This window comes from Mauremys reevesii, linkage group 22 (assembly GCF_016161935.1).
Source record: "Mauremys reevesii isolate NIE-2019 linkage group 22, ASM1616193v1, whole genome shotgun sequence".
Classification (NCBI taxonomy): Eukaryota; Metazoa; Chordata; order Testudines; family Geoemydidae; genus Mauremys; species Mauremys reevesii.
Genome location: NC_052644.1, coordinates 9,571,355 through 9,589,559, shown reverse-complemented (window position 1 = coordinate 9,589,559; position 18,205 = coordinate 9,571,355). Strand labels below are relative to the sequence as shown.

General features: G+C 53.6%; 1 protein-coding gene across 3 annotated transcripts in view; it reads left to right on the top strand.

Moving 5' to 3' along the window:
- Positions 1-3: 3 nt before the first annotated feature.
- LOC120388081 (deleted in malignant brain tumors 1 protein-like) overlaps positions 4-18,205 on the top strand; it is a 32,962-nt gene continuing 14,760 nt past the window's right edge. For 2 of the 3 annotated variants that reach the window (XM_039509647.1, XM_039509646.1), the window contains exons 1-8: positions 4-121; positions 829-1,158; positions 3,700-4,029; positions 9,547-9,876; positions 10,691-11,020; positions 11,861-12,190; positions 14,623-14,952; positions 17,308-17,637. In XM_039509647.1, coding sequence (XP_039365581.1) covers positions 10-121; positions 829-1,158; positions 3,700-4,029; positions 9,547-9,876; positions 10,691-11,020; positions 11,861-12,190; positions 14,623-14,952; positions 17,308-17,637 — 2,422 coding nt within the window. In that variant the 5' untranslated portion in view covers positions 4-9. The remainder of the gene's footprint in view (positions 122-828; positions 1,159-3,699; positions 4,030-9,546; positions 9,877-10,690; positions 11,021-11,860; positions 12,191-14,622; positions 14,953-17,307; positions 17,638-18,205) is intronic. The other variant, XM_039509648.1, reaches the window with a different exon arrangement.

The following is an 18,205-nucleotide window of genomic DNA, read 5'->3' as shown; positions in this document are numbered from 1 at the left end:
ACCATCTGGATGGATGACATTAACTGCACAGGGACAGAAGCTGCCCTCGCCGATTGCAGGGCTCGGCCTTGGGGAAACAATAACTGTCACCATGGAGAAGATGCTGGTGTTGTTTGCTCAGGTAAGCTGCCTCTCTCACGTATCTGGGGGTGCTGCGTGGAACAGGCTGGGAAGCTTTCAGCACAGTTCCTGCTTTCCTGTTTGGGTCAGTGCTGACTCCAGTGTCCTAGTGAGGTGCTGGGGGGCTGTGCTGTATCCCTGTGAGACATACAGCACTCCCTGGGCCAGGCAACAGGCGTCAGGAGCAAGGAACAGTCACTGGGCAAGGAAGCAGGAGTCAGGAACAAGAATCATGAACTTGGGCAGGTCCCAGGGGTCTGGCCAGCAGCCGGCCTAGCAACTGGTTGTTCAGATAAGGGGTAAGACAGGACCAGGTATCTTTATACCTGGAGGTGTTCAATCAACAGTCTGCTGCTAGTCACCTGACCATGATGAGTCAGCAAGTGTGGCCTCTGGTGGTGGGACATTGACACTCTAGTTGGGCAATCTCGTAGGCCTAAGTTTCAGACCAGCAGTATCTGAGAGAGACATAATTCTTCCCCACTTCCTGCCTATACTACTAGGCCATCTTTCCGTAGCCTGTCTCTCGGCTGCACTGTTCCACCCCAGAAGTAGTAGCATGTCTGTGGTGAGGAGTGAGCCCTTGATGGTCAGTCACTGTGTGCTGAGGCTGTTTAGACCTGTCAGTGGGAGGTGTTGCATTTCCCAGCATTGCTAGTGATAAGATGCACAGGAATCTCTCTGTCTACTCCCTTGGGGTATTTGCAGACTCAGCCCTTCCACATCTGGCTCAGGTGCAATTGCTGAACAGCCCAAGTCGCTGCGCTGGGAGAGTCGAGGTGATTCGTAACCAGCTGTGGGGAACCGTGTGTGATGACGGCTGGGACTTACAGGATGCCGGAGTCGTGTGCAGGCAGCTGGGCTGTGGGACGGCGTTATCAGCCCCAGGAGGGGCTCGATTTGGACAAGGATCTGGGCCAATTTTGCTGGATGAGGTTAACTGCACAGGGACCGAAGCTGCCCTCTCCGAATGCAGAGCTAGGCCTTGGGGGGATCATAATTGTCACCACAGAGAAGATGCCGGTGTTGTGTGCTCAGGTAACTCTCCTTCATCATGCCCATGTGAAAAGCAGTTCGGGGATTCATTGGGGCGCTCTCCCCTCACAGTAAGTCCTGACTCTACTGCACCATCTCATGCAAAAGACTGTGCTGCAGGGAGTGGGGCTGGGCTCAGCGGAGGCTGCTCTCCCTCTAAGGGCCTTGCTGCAGGGAGCAGTGTGGGGACCACAGGAGGGGGCTGCCCTCTCTCAGAGTCAGTGCTGATCCCAAAGCCTCCGCGTGGTGCTAGTGCACTGTGCTGCAGGCTGAGATGTATACGCCACCTCTGCTCACTCTGATCCCCCCACCCAACTACAGCACCGTGGGCGCTCTGTGACCAGTGAGTTCTAGTCAGACTCGCTTGGTGTCTTATTCTGACGAGATGGGAGGGAATAGCCTTGATGTGCTTAGGCAGCTGCCATTTTTGTGTGCAGTGTAGTTGCAGCCATGTCGGTCCCAGGATACGAGAGAGACAAGATGGGTGAGGAAATCTCTTTAATTGGACCAACTTCTGTTGGTGAGAGAGACAAGCTTTCCAACCATACCAAGCCCAGACCTGAAAAAGAGCTCTGTGTGAGCTCCAAAGCTCGTCAGGAGAGGGGGTTGGGGTGCAGGTGGGGAGTGGGATGCAGCAGGGGGCTCAGCTCAGGGGGTTGGGGTGCAGGATGCAGGAGGGGTTCGGAGTGCGGGCTCTGGCCCGACACTGCTTACCTGGAGTGGCTTCGGAGTGCCAGCAGCGTGGCACCACTGAGGCAGGTTCCTTGCCTGCCCTGGGCCCACACCGCTCCCGGGAACGGGGAACTCTGGCCAATGGGAGCTTTGGGTGTGGAACCCACAGGCAAGGGCTGCGCACGGAGCCCTCAGACCCCCTACCCTCACCTGGCCGCTTCGAGGAGCAGCACGGTACCTACGGCGCCACTGGGGTGGCAATCCCACAGGCCGGATCCAAAGCCCTGAGGGGCCAGATCCTGCCTGCGGGCCGTAGTTTGCCCACTACTGCTGTAGATTCCTGTAAGGCATTCGACTTGGTACTGCACGAGAACAATGCAAAATTGACATTGTACATGATAAATCAATTAAAAACTGGCCAACTTCCTGGTCTCAAAATGTAATTGTGAATGGGGAATCATCATCAGGCAAATGTCTTTGATTGGGGTCCTGCAGGATCACTTCTTGCCTCTACACTATTTAACAATTTTATCAAGGGACTGGAGGAAAACATAAAAACATCACTTAGAAAGTTTGCAGATGACACAAAATTTGAGAGACTGGTAAATAGTGAAGAGGACCGGTCACTGACACAGAGTGATCTCAATCACTAGGTAATCTGGGTGCAAGCAAACAAGATGCCTTTTAACATGACTGAATGTAAAATTATACATCTAAAAACACAGAATGCAGGCCGTACTTACAGGAGGGGGGACTCTTTCCTGGGAAGCAGTAACTCTGAGACAGATTTGGGGGTGGGGGGATGGATAATCATCTAAACAGGAGCTCCCAGTGTGACTCTGTGACCAAAATGGCTAATGCAGTCCTGGGATGCACACACAGGGGAATCTCGAGTAGCTGTAGAGAGGTTATTTTACCTCTGTAGTTGCTGCTGGTGCGAATGCTGCTGGAATCTTGTGTCCAATTCTGGTGCCCACAATTCAATAAGGATGTTGATAAATTTAAGAAGGTTCAGCAAAGAGCCATGAGAATGATCAAAGGATTAGAAAACCTGCCTTGTGGTGATAGACCCAAGCAGCGCAGTCTGTTTAGTTTAACAAAGGGAAGGTGAAGGGGTCACTTGAGCACAGTCTGTAATTACCATCATGGGGAACAGAAATGTGATAATAAAGGACACTTCAATCTTACAGGCAAGTGATTAATAAGATCCAATGGCTGGAAGTTCAAGAGAGACAAATTTAGATGACAGATAAAGTGCAAATTTGTATCGATGAAGATTCATAGCTCTTGGAACATCTTATCAAGGGCTGTGGGGGATCTTCCCTCACTAGCAATTTTTAAATCAAGATTGGACGTTTCTGAAAGATCTGCCCTAGGAATTACCCTGGGGCAGATCTCTGGCCCATGCTACACAGGAGGTCAGACTAGGTGGTCACAGTGGGCACTTTGGGCCTTGGGGCTCTCTGAATCCCGCTGATCAGATTCAGTGTCAGATGGAGCCTGCAGCCATTCCCAAGGAGTAGGGACCTTGGGTCATTTTGTCAAGCATCAGGCTCCTAAACCCATTGCCCCGACCAATTAGCATCTTAGCTGATGAGCCATGAACCTTTAACATTTGGCACCGTTCTGACTAGCTGCAGAATTCTTCCCCCCGTCCTGCCTAAATAACTGGGCCAGATTTCCTTCCCTGTTTCTCAGCTGCACCCTAGTGGTGGTTGCATATCAGTGGTGGGGAGTGAGACCCTGATAGGCGGTAGCTGTGTGTGGAGGCTGTTCAGACCCATCAGTGGGAGGTGCTACTTTCCCCGGCATCACCATTGATCAGATGCACGGGAACCTCCCTGAGTGTTTATTCTCTTGTGGTGTTTGCAGGCTCAGGCATCTCAGAAGTGGCACAGCTACGACTGGTGAATGGTTCGAGTCGCTGCACTGGGAGAGTCGAGGTGCTTCACAACCAGCAGTGGGGAACCGTGTGTGATGACAGCTGGGACATAATTGATGCTCAAGTCGTGTGTATGCAGCTGGGCTGTGGGACAGCGCTATCAGCACCAGGAGCGGGTCGATTTGGGCGAGGATCAGACCCTATCTGGCTGGATGATGTTCAGTGCAAAGGGACAGAAATTGGCCTTTCCGAATGCAGGGCTCGGCCTTGGGGACACAATAACTGTCACCACGGAGAAGATGCCGGTGTTGTGTGCTCAGGTAACCCTCATCCATCACTGTGCTGTTGCAGGGAGCAGGGTGGGAAGCTCATTACAGGGCATTGTCTCCTCACACCCATTACTAACCCCAGCACGGTGCTTAGGGCCTGTGCTTCAGGGAGCTATATGGCGGTTCCAGTAGGGAGCGCTCTCCTCTCACACACCCTTGTTTCCCTAATTCCCCTGTGCAGATCTATAGGCCTGCGCTGCAGGGAGCGGCATGGGAGCTCAGTAGGGGGCACTCTCCCCTTGAAGTCAGTGCTGGCCCCTGCGCCCCAGTGCGGGGACGAGGGGCCTGTGCTGCAGGGAGGAGGGCTGGGTATCAGTAGGGGGTGCTCTCCCCTTGCAGTTGTGCTGGTCCTAATGCCCCAGTGCGGTGCCATGGGCCCCTAGTATGAGGAAGCCTTGTCTGTGCCTGCTTTGGGCAGTTCTCCAACTCCCTCGGCCACAGGCCACACAAGCTGTGCCCTCAAGGCCTCATGGGGTGGCCTCTCTCCAGGTTGGCAATAGGCACACTCCAGCCCCCAGCCCATGGCCAATAAAATCGTACCACGCTGACTAGAGCCTGGACTCACTGAACGAGATACTTTTCTGTCTGGTAGAGCAACGCTCACCCCACAGTCCTTGAAGGGTTTTACTCCAGGCCTGGCTGTGATCTCCTGTTCCTGAGACAAACGCTGTCAGCTGCCTCCTGGGTGAAAGGGAGCTCTTGTCCCCTCTCCTCTTTCTTTGTAGGTACAGACCATTGTCTCTTCCCAGAGGAGGTCTCTCTTCGGAGACTTATCCTGGGGGTCTTTAGTCTTGTAAATTCTCAGGCCCCCACAGGGCCCAGACAGTGAATACAGCCTGTCCCCACGGCTGTGCTTTGTTCTATGTGATGATTGGCTCAGCCGAAGGGATTGCCATGGCGCAGGTGACAAGCTTCACTTCAGCACTTCTAGAGCCTCATATTCCACATTTTACATCTCTCTTCAACTAGGTCCCATCCAAACATCTTGCTCCCATTAGGTCGACCTCACATGCCACCTTTGGTGAGCTATTGTGCATATATCTCACCCAGGGGATCCCGGTATAACTCTAAGTATCCCTGTGCCCTCTGCCAGTTGGCATTTAGTTATCCCTGGGCCAGACCCCTCTGCTGCACAAGGAGGGGCTGGGTAACTATAACTTCCACTAGTTGGATTTGGTGTCAATGGAGCCTGCAGCCGCTCACTCAAACTAAAAATCCAGGGCCAATTTCTCAAGAGTCCGGTTCCCAATCACCGTGTTCCGGCGGATTTGCATTTCAGTAAATTAGCGCTGAACCTGTAACTTCCCCAACAGCTGGACATAGGACACTTCCTGTCTTACACAGCCTAAATATTTCCCTGTCCTGTTTCTCAGTTGCCCTGTCCTACCCCAGAAGTGGCTGCATCTCAGTGGGGGGAGTCGTCTTCTTTTGCATATTTCACAAGTCGATATCTAGGTAACCCTTCTGCCAGGTGGAGTCGGCAGCGACCAGGGCTGGATTCAATATCTAGGATTCTAGGGGTTCTTTTCAGCAATACCACAGAACTTGCTTGAGCACCCACTCAGTAACCTGGGACAATTACACACCACCCCCTGGGTGCTTCTACGAGGCAAAGCTTCCCCTCTTGGAAGCACAGAGTCTCAGGGCAGAAAAGAAACTTTTAAATAAAACCCAGCATTAACTTGGGAAAACACCGGAAATAGATAAAACCATGAACAAAACACCTATCCCAGAGTACACTGGGCAGTGTCTTGCCTCAGCTTCTAGAGTCCAGCAACCCAAAGTTCCTTAAAGGTGCCCCTCCCTTCTTTCTCCACCGCACCCCACTCACAGTGATTATCCTTGGTTAGTGAAGACCCAGAGTTCAGAGGTGCACCTGTGTGAGTTCAGCTCCCACCATGGGGGCGGGGAGGAGAGCGCTTGGCTCGCTCTGCTGTCTGGGTGCTTGCTCGGGTGGCAGCTGCCCTTCCAGCCACTCACCAATCTGCTCACCCTCACCTTCTGCTGCCCCCGGGTTCTCTACTGTGACCTCTGCAGGTCGCTCTCCTGAAGCTCCACCCAGCTCTCAGTGACTGTCAGCTGCTAGTGGGGAACCCTCAGTGCTGAAGCAGGCTGGGCAGAAACACTGTCTGACAGCATGTGATTTCAGCTCTAGTGATCACTGAAACCAAAAAACCTCCTAACGGAGCCTTAATTAACTGGGCAGATTAAACCATCCCTAGACCTCTCACACAGAGCCCACACCCCTCAGCAGGAACATCCATCTCCACCCCCTCTCACTCTTGATAGGGGTCTGGTGTCTGAGCCCCCTGGTTAGTGAGTTCAGTTCAGTTGTGGGTAACCCCCTCAGTCAGGGCAGGCTAAGCACAGTTCTGCTGCCCTTTACTCAGACAATCAGGACAACAACATTTCACTACCCTGCATTCAAGTACTACAGTGATTTGTAACCCAGCACCAGCCAACACAGCTCTATCTGCTGGATACCTGCTGGATACGAGGTGGAATGGGTGCATTCATGTAAATAGTGTCTGGTCCTGAAGCTTTTTCCCCTCCTCAGCTCATCACTCGCTGTCAGGGGAGAGCTCATTCCAAACTTACTCACCTCTAGTTCAGGGATCGGCAACCTTTGGCACACGGCCCATCAGTGAAATCTGCTGGCGGGCCGGGACGGTTTGTTTACCTGCAGCGTCCACAGGTTCGACCAATTGCAGCTCCCACTGGCTGCGGTTCACCACTCCAGGCCAATGGGGGCTGTGGGAAGCAGCGGCCAGCACATCCCTCAGTCCGTGCCGCTTCCTGCAGCCCCCATATCAAAAGCTTTGTTAAAGTCAAGGAATAACATGTTCACCGCTTTCCCTTCTTCCACACAGCCAGTTATCTTATCATAGAAGGCAATTAGGTTAGTTAGGCATGACTTGTCCTTGGTGAATCCATGCTGACTGTTCCTGACCACTTTCCTCTCCTCAAAGTGCTTCAGAATTGATTCTTTGAGGACCTGCTTCATAATTTTTCCAGGACTGAGGCAAGACTGACTGGCCTGTAGTTCCCCAGATCCTCCTTCTTCACTTTTTTAAAGATGGGCACTACAGTAGCCTTTTTTCAGTCATCCGGGACCTCTCCTGATCGCCATGAGTTTTCAAAGATAATGGCCAATGGCTCTGCAATCACACCTGCCAATTCCTTTAGCACCTTGGGATGCAATGCATCCTGTCCCATGGACTTGAGCTCATCCAGCTTTTCTAAATAGTCCTGAACCACTTCTTTCACCACAGAGGGCTGGTCACTGCCTCCCCATGCTGTGCTGCCCAGTGCAGCAGTCTGGGAGCTGGCCTTGTTCGTGAAGAAAGAGACAAAAAAAGCATTGAGTACATTAGCTTTTTCCACATCCTCTTTCATTAGGTTGCCTCCCCCATTCAGTAAGGGGCCCACACTTTCCCTGACCTTCTTCTTGTTGCTAACATACCTGTAGTAACCTTTCTTGTTACTCTTAACATCCCTTGCTAGCTTCAACTCCAAGTGTGATTTGGCCTTCCTGATTTCACTCCCGCATGCTTGAGCAATATTTTGTACCTCTTCCTGGTTATTTGTCCAATCTTCCACTTCTTGTAAGCTTCTTTTTTGTGTTTAAGATCAGCAAGGATTTCCCTGTTAAGCCAGCTTGGTCACCTGCCATATTTACTATTCTTACTACACATTGGAATGGTTTGTTTCTGGACTCTGGGTGCCGTTTTCATAGAATCATAGAATCTCAGGGTTGGAAGGGACCTCAGGAGGTCATCTAGTCCAACCCCCTGCTCAAAGCAGGACCAAACCCAACTAAATCATCCCAGTCAGGGCTTTGTCAAGCCTGACCTTAAAAACCTCCAAGGAAGGAGATTCCACCACCTCCCTAGGTAACCCATTCCAGTGCTTCACCACCCTACTAGTGAAAAAGTTTTTCCTAATGTCCAGCCTAAACCTCCCCCTCTGCAACTTGAGACCATTACTTCTTGTTCTGTCATCTTCTACCACTGAGAACAGTCTAGATCCATCCTCTTTGGAACCCCCTTTCAGGTAGTTGAAAGCAGCTATCAAATCCCCCCTCCTTCTTCTCTTCTGCAGACTAAACAATCCCAGTTCCCTCAGCCTCTCCTCATAAGTCATGTGCTCCAGCCCCCTAATCAGTTTTGTTGCTCTCCACTGGACTCTTTCTAATTTATGCACATCCCTCTTGTAGTGTGGGGCCCAAAACTGGACACAGTACTCCAGATGAGGCCTCACCAGTGCTGAATAGAGGGGAATGATCACTTCCCTTGATCTGCTGGAAATGCCCCTACTTATAGAACCAAAAATGCCATTAGCCTTCTTGGCAACAAGGGCACACTGTTGACTCATATTCAGCTTTTCGTCCACCGTAACCCCTAGGTCCTTTTCTGCAGAACTGCTGCCCAGACATTCGGTCCCTAGTCTGTAGCAGTGCATGGGATTCTTCCGTCCTAAGTGCAGGACTCTGCACTTGTCCTTGTTGAACCTCAACATATTTCTTTTGGCCCAATCCTCTAATTTGTCTAGGTCCCTCTGTATCCTATCCCTACCCTTCAGCGTATCATCCACTCCTCCCAGTTTAGTGTCATCTGCAAACTTGCTAAGGGTGCAGTCCACACCATCCTCCTGATTGTTAATGAAGATATTGAACAAAACCGGGCCCAGCACCGATCTTTGGGGCACTCCACTTGATACCAGCTGCCAACTAGACATGGAACTATTGATCACTACCCGTTGAGCCCGACCATCTGGCCAGTTTTCTATCCACCTTACCGTCCATTCCTCCAGCCCATACTTCTTTAACTTGCTGGCAAGAATACTGTGGGAGACTGTATCAAAAGCTTTGCTAAAGTCCAGAAATAGCACATCCACTGCTTTCTCCTCATCCACAGAGCCGGTTATCTCATCATAGTAGGCAATTAGGTTAGTCAGGCATGACTTGTCCTTGGTGAATCCATGCTGACTGTTCCTGATCACGTTCCCCTCCTTTAAGTGGTTCAAGGAACTATGGAGCCAATACATGTAAATTCAATGCTGATGTTAGGCTAAGGCAACCATTAATAACAGGGGTGACTGTGTTCAGCTGCCAATCACCAAGATGCTTATGCCAGAATCTGCCCTGCAGCACTGCACAGTATCGCACTGAAGTGAATACCAGCGCCAGGAGTGAGGGTGTAAACCTCCTCCTCAGGAGGTTCCTGCCAGCTGCACGGGGATAATCTTTTTAAGTGCTCTAGTGGAAGCAGTAGGTCAGACTGCCGTCCAATCTGCCTAACTAGGTGACAGCTGGCCGGGAGGGGAAGAAAGAGACTTCAACATTACCCAAGTGATTAGCCTGCTCAGTGGTGGGGAGCCCTTGACAGGCAGTTGCTGTGTGCAGAGACTGGTCAGACCCATCAGCAGGAGGCGCTCCGTTCCCCAGTGACGCGAGAGATCAGAGGCCCAGGAACCTCCCTGAGTGCTTATTCCCTTGGGTGTTTGCAGACACCGACATCTCCGAAGTGACTCAGCTGCGACTGGTGAACGGTTCGAGTCACTGCGCTGGGAGAGTCGAGGTGTTTCATAACAAGAAGTGGGGAACTGTGTGCAATGACAGCTGGGACCTACTGGATGCTGGAGTCGTGTGTAGGCAGCTGGGCTGTGGGACGGCATTATCAACCCCCACTGGAGCTCACTTTGGGCGAGGATCTGACCATATCTGGCTGGGTAATGTCAACTGCACGGGGACAGAAGCTGCCCTCTCCCAGTGCAGGGCTAGGCCCTGGGGAGACAGTAACTGCACCCATGAAGAAGATGCCGGTGTTGTGTGCTCAGGTAACCCTCCTCCATCACTTCACTGTGGGTGGTGCAGGGATCGGGTGGGAAGCTTTCAGCACAGACTCAGCTCTCCTGTCTGAGTCAGCGCTGACCCCAGTGCCCCAGCATGGTGCTAAGGGCCTGTACTGCAGGGAGCCCGTTGGGGATCACAGAAAATGTTGCTTTTCCCATGGTGTCAGCACTGACCCCATTTCCCCACACAGTTCTATAGGCCTGTGCTGCAGGGAGTAGGATGGGGGCTCAGTAGGGGGCGCTCTCCTCTCACAGTCAGTGCTGAGCCCATTGCCCTAGCACAGCACTTAGGGCCTGCGCTGCAGGGAGCAGTACGTGCACCTCTGTGAGAGACCCTCCCCATCACTGAATGCTCTGATCCCCCTGCCCCACTACAGCACAATGGGGCTCTGGGTAACCGTAGATCCCATTTGTGGGATTTGGGGTTGAATGGATCCTGCAGCAACTCAGGGAACCCTTTATGAAGTGTGGGGTTCCTATCCCCGTCACTCCGGGTGATTTATATCTCAACTAATTTGCCTGAACCTGTAACATCCCCCACAGCTGTGACTGGAGACAGGGTTCTTCCTCACTTCCTCTCCTACACAGCCCATGAATTTATGTGTCCTGACTCTCAGCTGCCTTGTTCCACCCCAGAAGTGACTGCATATCAGAGGTGGGGAGTGAGTCCTTGACAGGCAGGCGCTCTGTTTAGAGGCTGTTCAGATCTGTCAGTGGGAGGTGCTAAGTTCCCCAGCATTAGTAGCAATCAGATGTACAGGAACCTACCTGAGAGTTTATTCCATTGGGGTATTTGCAGACTCAGGCATTTCAGAGCAGACTTCGCTCCGTCTGGTGAACGGCCCGAGTCGCTGCACTGGGACAGTCGAGGTGCTTCACAACCAGCAATGGGGAACTGTGTGTGATGACAGCTGGGATTTAACTGATGCTGGAGTCGTGTGCAGGCAGCTGGGCTGTGGCACGGCGTTATCAGCCCCAGGCGCGGCTCACTTTGGGCGAGGATCTGACCCCATCTGGCTGGATGCCGTTCACTGCACAGGGACAGAAGCTGCCCTCTCCGATTGCACGGCTCGGTCTTGGGGAGACAATAACTGTAACCACGGAGAAGATGCCGGTGTTGTGTGCTCAGGTAACCCTCCTCCATCCCGGTGGATGCTGCAGGGAGTGGGGTAGGAGATCAGTAGGGCGCAGTCAGTTCAGAGCCCAATGTAACCGCACTGTGCTGGGGCCCGTGCTGCAGGGGCAGCGTGCGGGCTCCGCTGGGACTGCTCTGCCCTTCCAGTCAGTGCTGAACCCCATGTGGGTGAAGGGACTGTGCTGTAGGGAGCAGTTTGGGGACCACACAAGGGGCCTTTCCCCCTGCAGTTAGTGCTGACCCCAGTGTTCCAGGGTGGTGACGGCTGTAGGAGGCAGGGTGGTGGTTTCAATAATAATGCCCTCCCCTTACAGGAAGGGCTGGCCCCAGCACAGCACTTAGGGCCTGCGCTGCAGGGAGCAGTACGTGCGCCTCAGTGAGAGACCCTCCCCATCACTGATCACTCTGATCCCCCAGCCCCACTACAGCACAATGGGGCGCTGGGTAACCGTAAATCCCATGTGCGATTTGGGGTTGAATGGAGCCTGCAGCTGCTCAGGGGCAGTAGAAACCAGGGATCCCTTTATGAAGTGTGGGGCTTCTCCCCCACACACTCTGGGTGATTTCCATGTCTGCTAATTACCCTTGAACCTGTAATAACCCCAAAGCTGTGACTGTTGACAGGGTTCTTCCTCACTCCCTCTCCTGCACAGCCCATGAGTTTCTGGGCCTGGTCTCTCAGCTGCCCTGTCCTACTCCAGAGGTGCCGGAATGTCAGTGGTGGGGAGTGAACCCCTGACAGGCTGTTCACAGCCATTAATGGAAGGTGCTACTTTCCCCAGGGTCACTAGTGATCAGATGCAGTGAGTGTTTATTTCCTTGGGGCATTTGCAGACTCACGCATTTCACAGCAGACTCAGCTCCGACTGGTGAACGGCCTGAATCGCTGCACTGGGAGAGTCGAGGTGCTTCACAGCCAGCTGTGGGGAACGGTGTGTGATGACAGCTGGGATTTCGCTGAGGCCAGAGTCGTGTGCAGGCAGCTGGGCTGTGGGATGGCGTTATCAGCCCCAGGAGGGGCTCGATTTGGACGAGGCACTGATCCCATCTGGCTGGATAACCTTCACTGCACAGGGGAAGAAGCTGCCCTCTCCGATTGCAGGGCTCAGCCTTGGGGAGACCATAACTGTAACCACGGACAAGATGCCGGTGTTGTGTGCTCAGGTAACCCTCCTCCATCACTGTGGGTGTTGTGGGGAACAGGATGCAGGCTCAGTAGGGGGCGTTCTCCCCTCGCAGTCAGTGCTGAGCCCAGTGCCCCAGCACAGCACTTAGGGCCTGCGCTGCAGGGAGCAGTACGTGTGCCTCTGTGAGAGACCCTCCCCCATCACTGATCGCTCTGATCCCCCTGCCCCATTACAGCACAATGGGGCGCAGGGTAACTGTAGATCCCCTTTGTGGGATTTGGGGTCAAATGGAGCCTGCAGCCGCTCAGAGGCAATAAAAACCCTGGGTCCCTTTATCAAGTGTGGGGCTCCTATCCCATTATAGTGATTTTAATCTCACCTAATTACCCCCAACCTGTAACATCCCCCACTGCTGTGACTGGAGACACGGTTCTTCCTCACACCCTCTCCTACGCAGCCCATGAGTTTCTGTGCCTGTTCTCTCAGCTGCCTTGTTCCATCCCAGAGGTGGCTGCATGTAAGGGGTGGGGCATGAGTCCTTGATAGGCAGGTGCTGTGTTTAGAGGCTGTTCAGACCTGTCAGCGGCAGCCGGTAAGTTCCCCAGCGTCACTAGTGATCAGAGGCACAGGAATCTCTCTGAGTCATTATTCCCTTGGGGTATTTGCAGGCTCAGTCAGTCTAGGTTTTGATCCACTCCAACTGATGAATGGCCCAAATCTCTGTGCTGGGAGAGTTGAGGTGCTTCACAATCAGCAGGGGGGAACCGTATGTGATGATAACTGGCAGTTACCTGACACTGCCGTCCTGTGAAGGCAGCTGGGCTGTGGGACGGCATTATCAGCCCTAGGCAGAGCTTGATTTTGGTGAGTGTCCGATCCCATCTGACTGGATGATGTTCACTGCACAGAATCAGAAGCTTCCCTCAGTGAATGCAGGGCTAAGCCTTGGGGAAACCATAACTTTCACCACAGAAAAGATGCCGGTGTTATGTGCTCAGGTAACCCACATCCGTCACCATGGTGCAGGGAGTGGGAGGGGGACTCAGCAGGGGGCACTCTGCCCTCACAGTCAGTGCTGACCCCAACACTCCAGTGTGGTGCTAAGGGCCTGTGCTGCAGGGAGCAGCTCAGGGACTACCATGAGGGCTGGATGTCAGTGGTGGTGATTCAGCCCAGGACAGGCAATCGCTGTGAGTGGAGCCCATTCAGACTCCTCAGTGCTATGTTCCCCAGCATCTCTAGCAATCAGAGGCACAGAAGTCTCTGAGAGTGTTTATTCCCTTGGGTGTTTGAAGACTCAGGCATCTCAGAAGTGTCTTTGCTCCAACTAGTGAATGGCCACACTCGTTGCACTGGGAGAGTCAAGGTGTTTCATAACCAAAAGTGAGGAACTGGGTGTGATGGCAACTGGGACTTACATGATGCTGGAGGTGTATGCTGAGCAGTGGGACGCCATTATCAGCGCCACATGGGACTTGGTTTGGATGTGGATCTAACTGTCCCTGGCTGGATGATGTTAACTGCACAGGGACAGAAGCTGACATCTCCAAATGCAGGGCTAGGCCTTGGAGAGACCCTAACTTCAATTATGCAGAAGATGCCAGTGTTGTGTGCTCAGAGCCGGCTCTAGACCCCAGCGTGCTAAGCGCACGCGTGGCGGCACTTTGCCGGCAGGGCGGCAGGCGGCTCCGCCGGACCTTCCGCAGTCATGCCTGTGGAAGCTCCACCGGAGCCGCGGACCAGCTGCAAGAGGTCCCGCGAAGTCGCGGGACCGTCGCCCGGCAGCGTGCCCCCTGCGGCATGCTGCACTGCTTGGGGCGGCCAAATTCTTAGAGCCGCCCCTGTGTGTGCTCAGATAACCCTCCTCCATCACTATGGGTGTTGTGCGAAGCAGGATGGGGGCTCAGTAGGGGGCGCTCTCCTCTCACAGTCAGCGCTGTCCCCAGTGCCCCAGCACAGCACTTAGGGCCTGCGCTGCAGGGAGCAGTACGTGCACCTCTGTGAGAGACCCTCCCCATCACTGATCGCTCTGATCCCCCTGCCCCACTACAGCACAATGGGGCGCAGGGTAACTGTAGATCCCCTTTATTGGATTTGGGGTCAAATGGAGCTGCAGCCGCTCAGAGGCAATATAAACCCTGGGTCCCTTTATGAAGTGTGGGGCTTCTACCCCATCATAGTGATTTTAATCTCAGCTAATTACCCCAAACCTGTAACATCCCCCACTGCTGTGACTGGAGACGGGGTTCTTCCTCACTTCCTCTCCTACACAGCTTGCGCGTTTTCATGGCCTGTCTCTAAGCTGCCCCTTCACACCCCAGAGGTTGCTGTATATTAGTAGAGGGGAATGAACCTGTGTCAGGCAATTGTAGAGACTGATCAGATCTGAGGTGCTATGTTCCCCAATGTCACTAGTGATCAGAGGCAAAGGAATTCACCTGAGTGTTTATTCCCTTGGCACATTTGCAGACTCATCCGTTCCAGAGCGGGCTCCAATCCGACTGGTTGATGGTTCGAGTCGCTGTGCTGGGAGAGTCGAGGTGTTTCACAACCAGGAGTGGGGAACCGTGTGTGATGACAGCTGGGACATAACAGATGCTGGAGTTGTGTGCAGGCAGCTGGGCTGTGGGACGGTGCTATCAGCCCTAGCGGGGGCTCAATTTGGGCAAGGATCTGACCGTATCTGGCTGGATGATGTTCAGTGCACAGGGACAGAAGCTGCCCTCGCCGAATGCAGGGTTCGGCCTTGGGGAGACAATAACTGTCACCATAGAGAAGATGCCGGTGTTGTGTGCTCAGGTAACCCTCTTCCATCACGTCACTGTGGGTGGTGCTGGGAATCTTTCAGCACAGACCCAGTTCTCCTGTCTGAGTCAGCACTGACCCCAGTGCCCCAGCATGGTGCTAAGGGCCTGTACTGCAGGGATCCAGCTCGGGGTCACAGTAAGTGTCTCTCTTCCCGTGGTATCAGTGCTGATCCCATTTCCCTTGCCTGTGCTGCAGGGAGTAGGGGGCACTCATTCCTCGCAGTCAGTGCTGAGCACAGTGCCCCAGCACAGCACTCAGGGCCAGCACTGCAGGGAGCAGTACGTGCGCCTCAGTGAGAGACCCTCCCCATCGCTGATCGCTCTGATCCCCCTGCCCCACTACAGCACAATGGGGCGCTGGGTAACCGTAGATCCCGTTTGCAGGATTTGGGGTCGAATGGAGTCTGCAGCCGCTCAGAGGCAGTAGAAACCTGGGATCGCTTTATGAAGTGTGGGGCTCCTCCCCCGGTCATTCCGGGTGATTTCCATCTCAGCTAACTACTCCTGAACCTGTAACTTCCCCTAGAGCTGTGACTGGAGACACGGTTCTTCCTCACTCCCTCTCCTACACAGCCCATGAGTTTCTGTGCCTCTTCTCTCAGCTGCCCTGTTCCATCCCACAGGTGGATGCATGTCAGGGGTGGGGAGTGAGTCCTTGATAGGCAGGTGCTGTGTTTAGAGGCTGTTCAGACCTGTCAGCGGGAGGCGGTATGTTCCCCAGCGTCACTAGCGATCAGAGGCACAGGATCTCTCTGAGTCATTATTCCCTTGGGGTGTTTGCAGGCTCAGTCAGTCTAGGTTTTGATCCACTCCAACTGGTGAATGGCCCAAATCTCTGTGCTGGGAGAGCTGAGGTTCTTCACAATCAGCAGGGGGGAACCGTATGTGATGATAACTGGCAGTTACCTGACACTGCCGTCCTGTGCCGGCAGCTGGGCTGTGGAATGGAGTTATCAGCCCTGGCAGAGCTTGATTTTCGTGAGGGTCTGATTCCATCTGACTGGATGATGTTCACTGCACAGAATCAGAAGCTTCCCTCAGTGAATGCAGGGCTAAGCATTGGGGAAACCATAACTTTCACCACAGAAAAGATGCCGGTGTTATGTGCTCAGTTAACCCACATCCGTCACCATGGTGCAGGGAGTGGGAGGGGGACTCAGCAGGGGGCACTCTGCCCTCACAGTCAGTGCTGACCCCAACACTCCAGTGTGGTGCTAAGGGCCTGTGCTGCAGGGAGCAGCTCAGGGACTACCATGAGGGCTGGATGTCAGTGGTGGTGATTCAGCCCGGGACAGGCAATCGCTATGTGTGGAGCCCATTGGGACTCCTCAGTGCTATATACCCCAGCATCTCTAGCAATCAGAGACACAGAAGTCTCTGAGAGTGTTTATTCCCTTCGGTGTTTGAAGATTCAGGCATCTCAGAAGTGTCTTTGCTCCAGCTAGTGAATGGCCACAATCGTTGCACTGGGAGAGTTGAGGTGTTTCATAACCAGTAGTGAGGAACTGGGTGTGATAGCAACTGGGACTTACGTGATGCTGGAGCTGTGTGCTGAGCAGTGGGACGCCATTATCAGCGCCACATGGGGCTTGGTTTGGACATAGATCTAACTGTCCCTGGCTGGATGATGTTAACTGCACAGGGACAGAAGCTGCCATCTCCAAATGCAGGGCTAGGCCTTGGAGAGACCCTAACTTCAATTATGCAGAAGATGCCAGTGTTGTGTGCTCAGGTAAACCTCCTCCATCACTGTGGGTGTTGTGGGAAGCAGGATGGGGGCTCAGTAGGGGGCGCTCTCCTCTCGCAGTCAGTGCTGAGCCCAGTACCCCAGCACAGCACTTAGGGCCTGCGCTGCAGGGAGCAGTACGTGCGCCTCTGTGAGAGACCCTCCCCATCACTGATCGCTCTGATCCCCCTGTCCCGCTACAGCACAATGGGGCGCAGGGTAACTGTAGATCCCCTTTGTTGGATATGGGGTCAAATGGAGCCTGCAGCTGCTCAGAGGTAATATAAACCCTGGGTCCCTTTATGAAGTGTGGGGCTCCTACCCCATCATAGTGATTTTAATCTCAGCTAATTACCCCGAACCTGTAGCATCCCCCACTACTGTGACTGGAGACGGGGTTCTTCCTCACTTCCTCTCCTACACAGCTTGCACGTTTTCATGGCCTGTCTCTCAGCTGCCCCTTCACACCCCAGAGGTTGCCGTATATTAGTAAGGGGGAATGAACCTGTGTCAGGCAATTGTTGAGTCTGATTAGATCTGAGGTGCTATGTTCCCCAATGTCACTAGTGATCAGAGGCAAATGTGTTTCCCTGAGTGTTTATTCCCTTGGCACATTTGCAGACTCATCCGTTCCAGAGCGGGATTCAATCCGACTGGTTGATGGTTCGAGTCGCTGCTCTGGGAGAGTCGAGGTGTTTCACAACCAGCAGTGGGGAACCGTGTGTGATGATGGCTGGGACATAACAAATGCTGAAGTTGTGTGCAGGCAGCTGGGCTGTGGGACGGCATTATCAGCCCTAGCGGGGGCTCACTTTGGACAACAATCTGACCCCATCTGGCTGGATGATGTTCAGTGCACAGGGACAGAAGCTGCCCTCTCCGAATGCAGGGCTCGGCCTTGGGGAGACAATAACTGTCACCATGGAGAAGATGCCGGTGTTGAGTGCTCAGGTAACCCTCTTCCATCACGTCACTGTGGGTGGTGCTGGGAAGTTTTCAGCACAGTCCCAGCTCTCCTGTCTGAGTCAGCACTGACCCCAGTGCCCCAGCATGGTGCTAAGGACCTGTACTGCAGGGATCCAGCTCGGGGTCACAGTAAGTGTCTCTCTTCCCGTGGTATCAGTGCTGACCCCATTTTCCTTGCCTGTGCTGCAGGGAGTAGGGTGATGGCTCAGTAGGGGGCGCTCTTCCCTCACAGTCAGTGCTGAGCCCAGTGCCCCAGCACAGCACTTAGGGCCTCCGCTGCAGGGAGCAGTACGTGCACCTCTGTGAGGGACCCTCCCCGTCGCTGATCGCTCTGATCCCCCTGTCCCGCTACAGCACAATGGGGCGCTGGGTAACCGTAGATCCCTTTTGCAGGATTTGGGATCGAATGGAGTCTGCAGCCACTCAGAGGCAGTAGAAACCTGGGATCCCTTTATGAAGTGTGGGGCTCCTCCCCCCATCATTCCGGGTGATTTCCATCTCAGCTAATTACTCCTGAACCTGTAACATCCCCTAGAGCTGTGACTGGAGACAC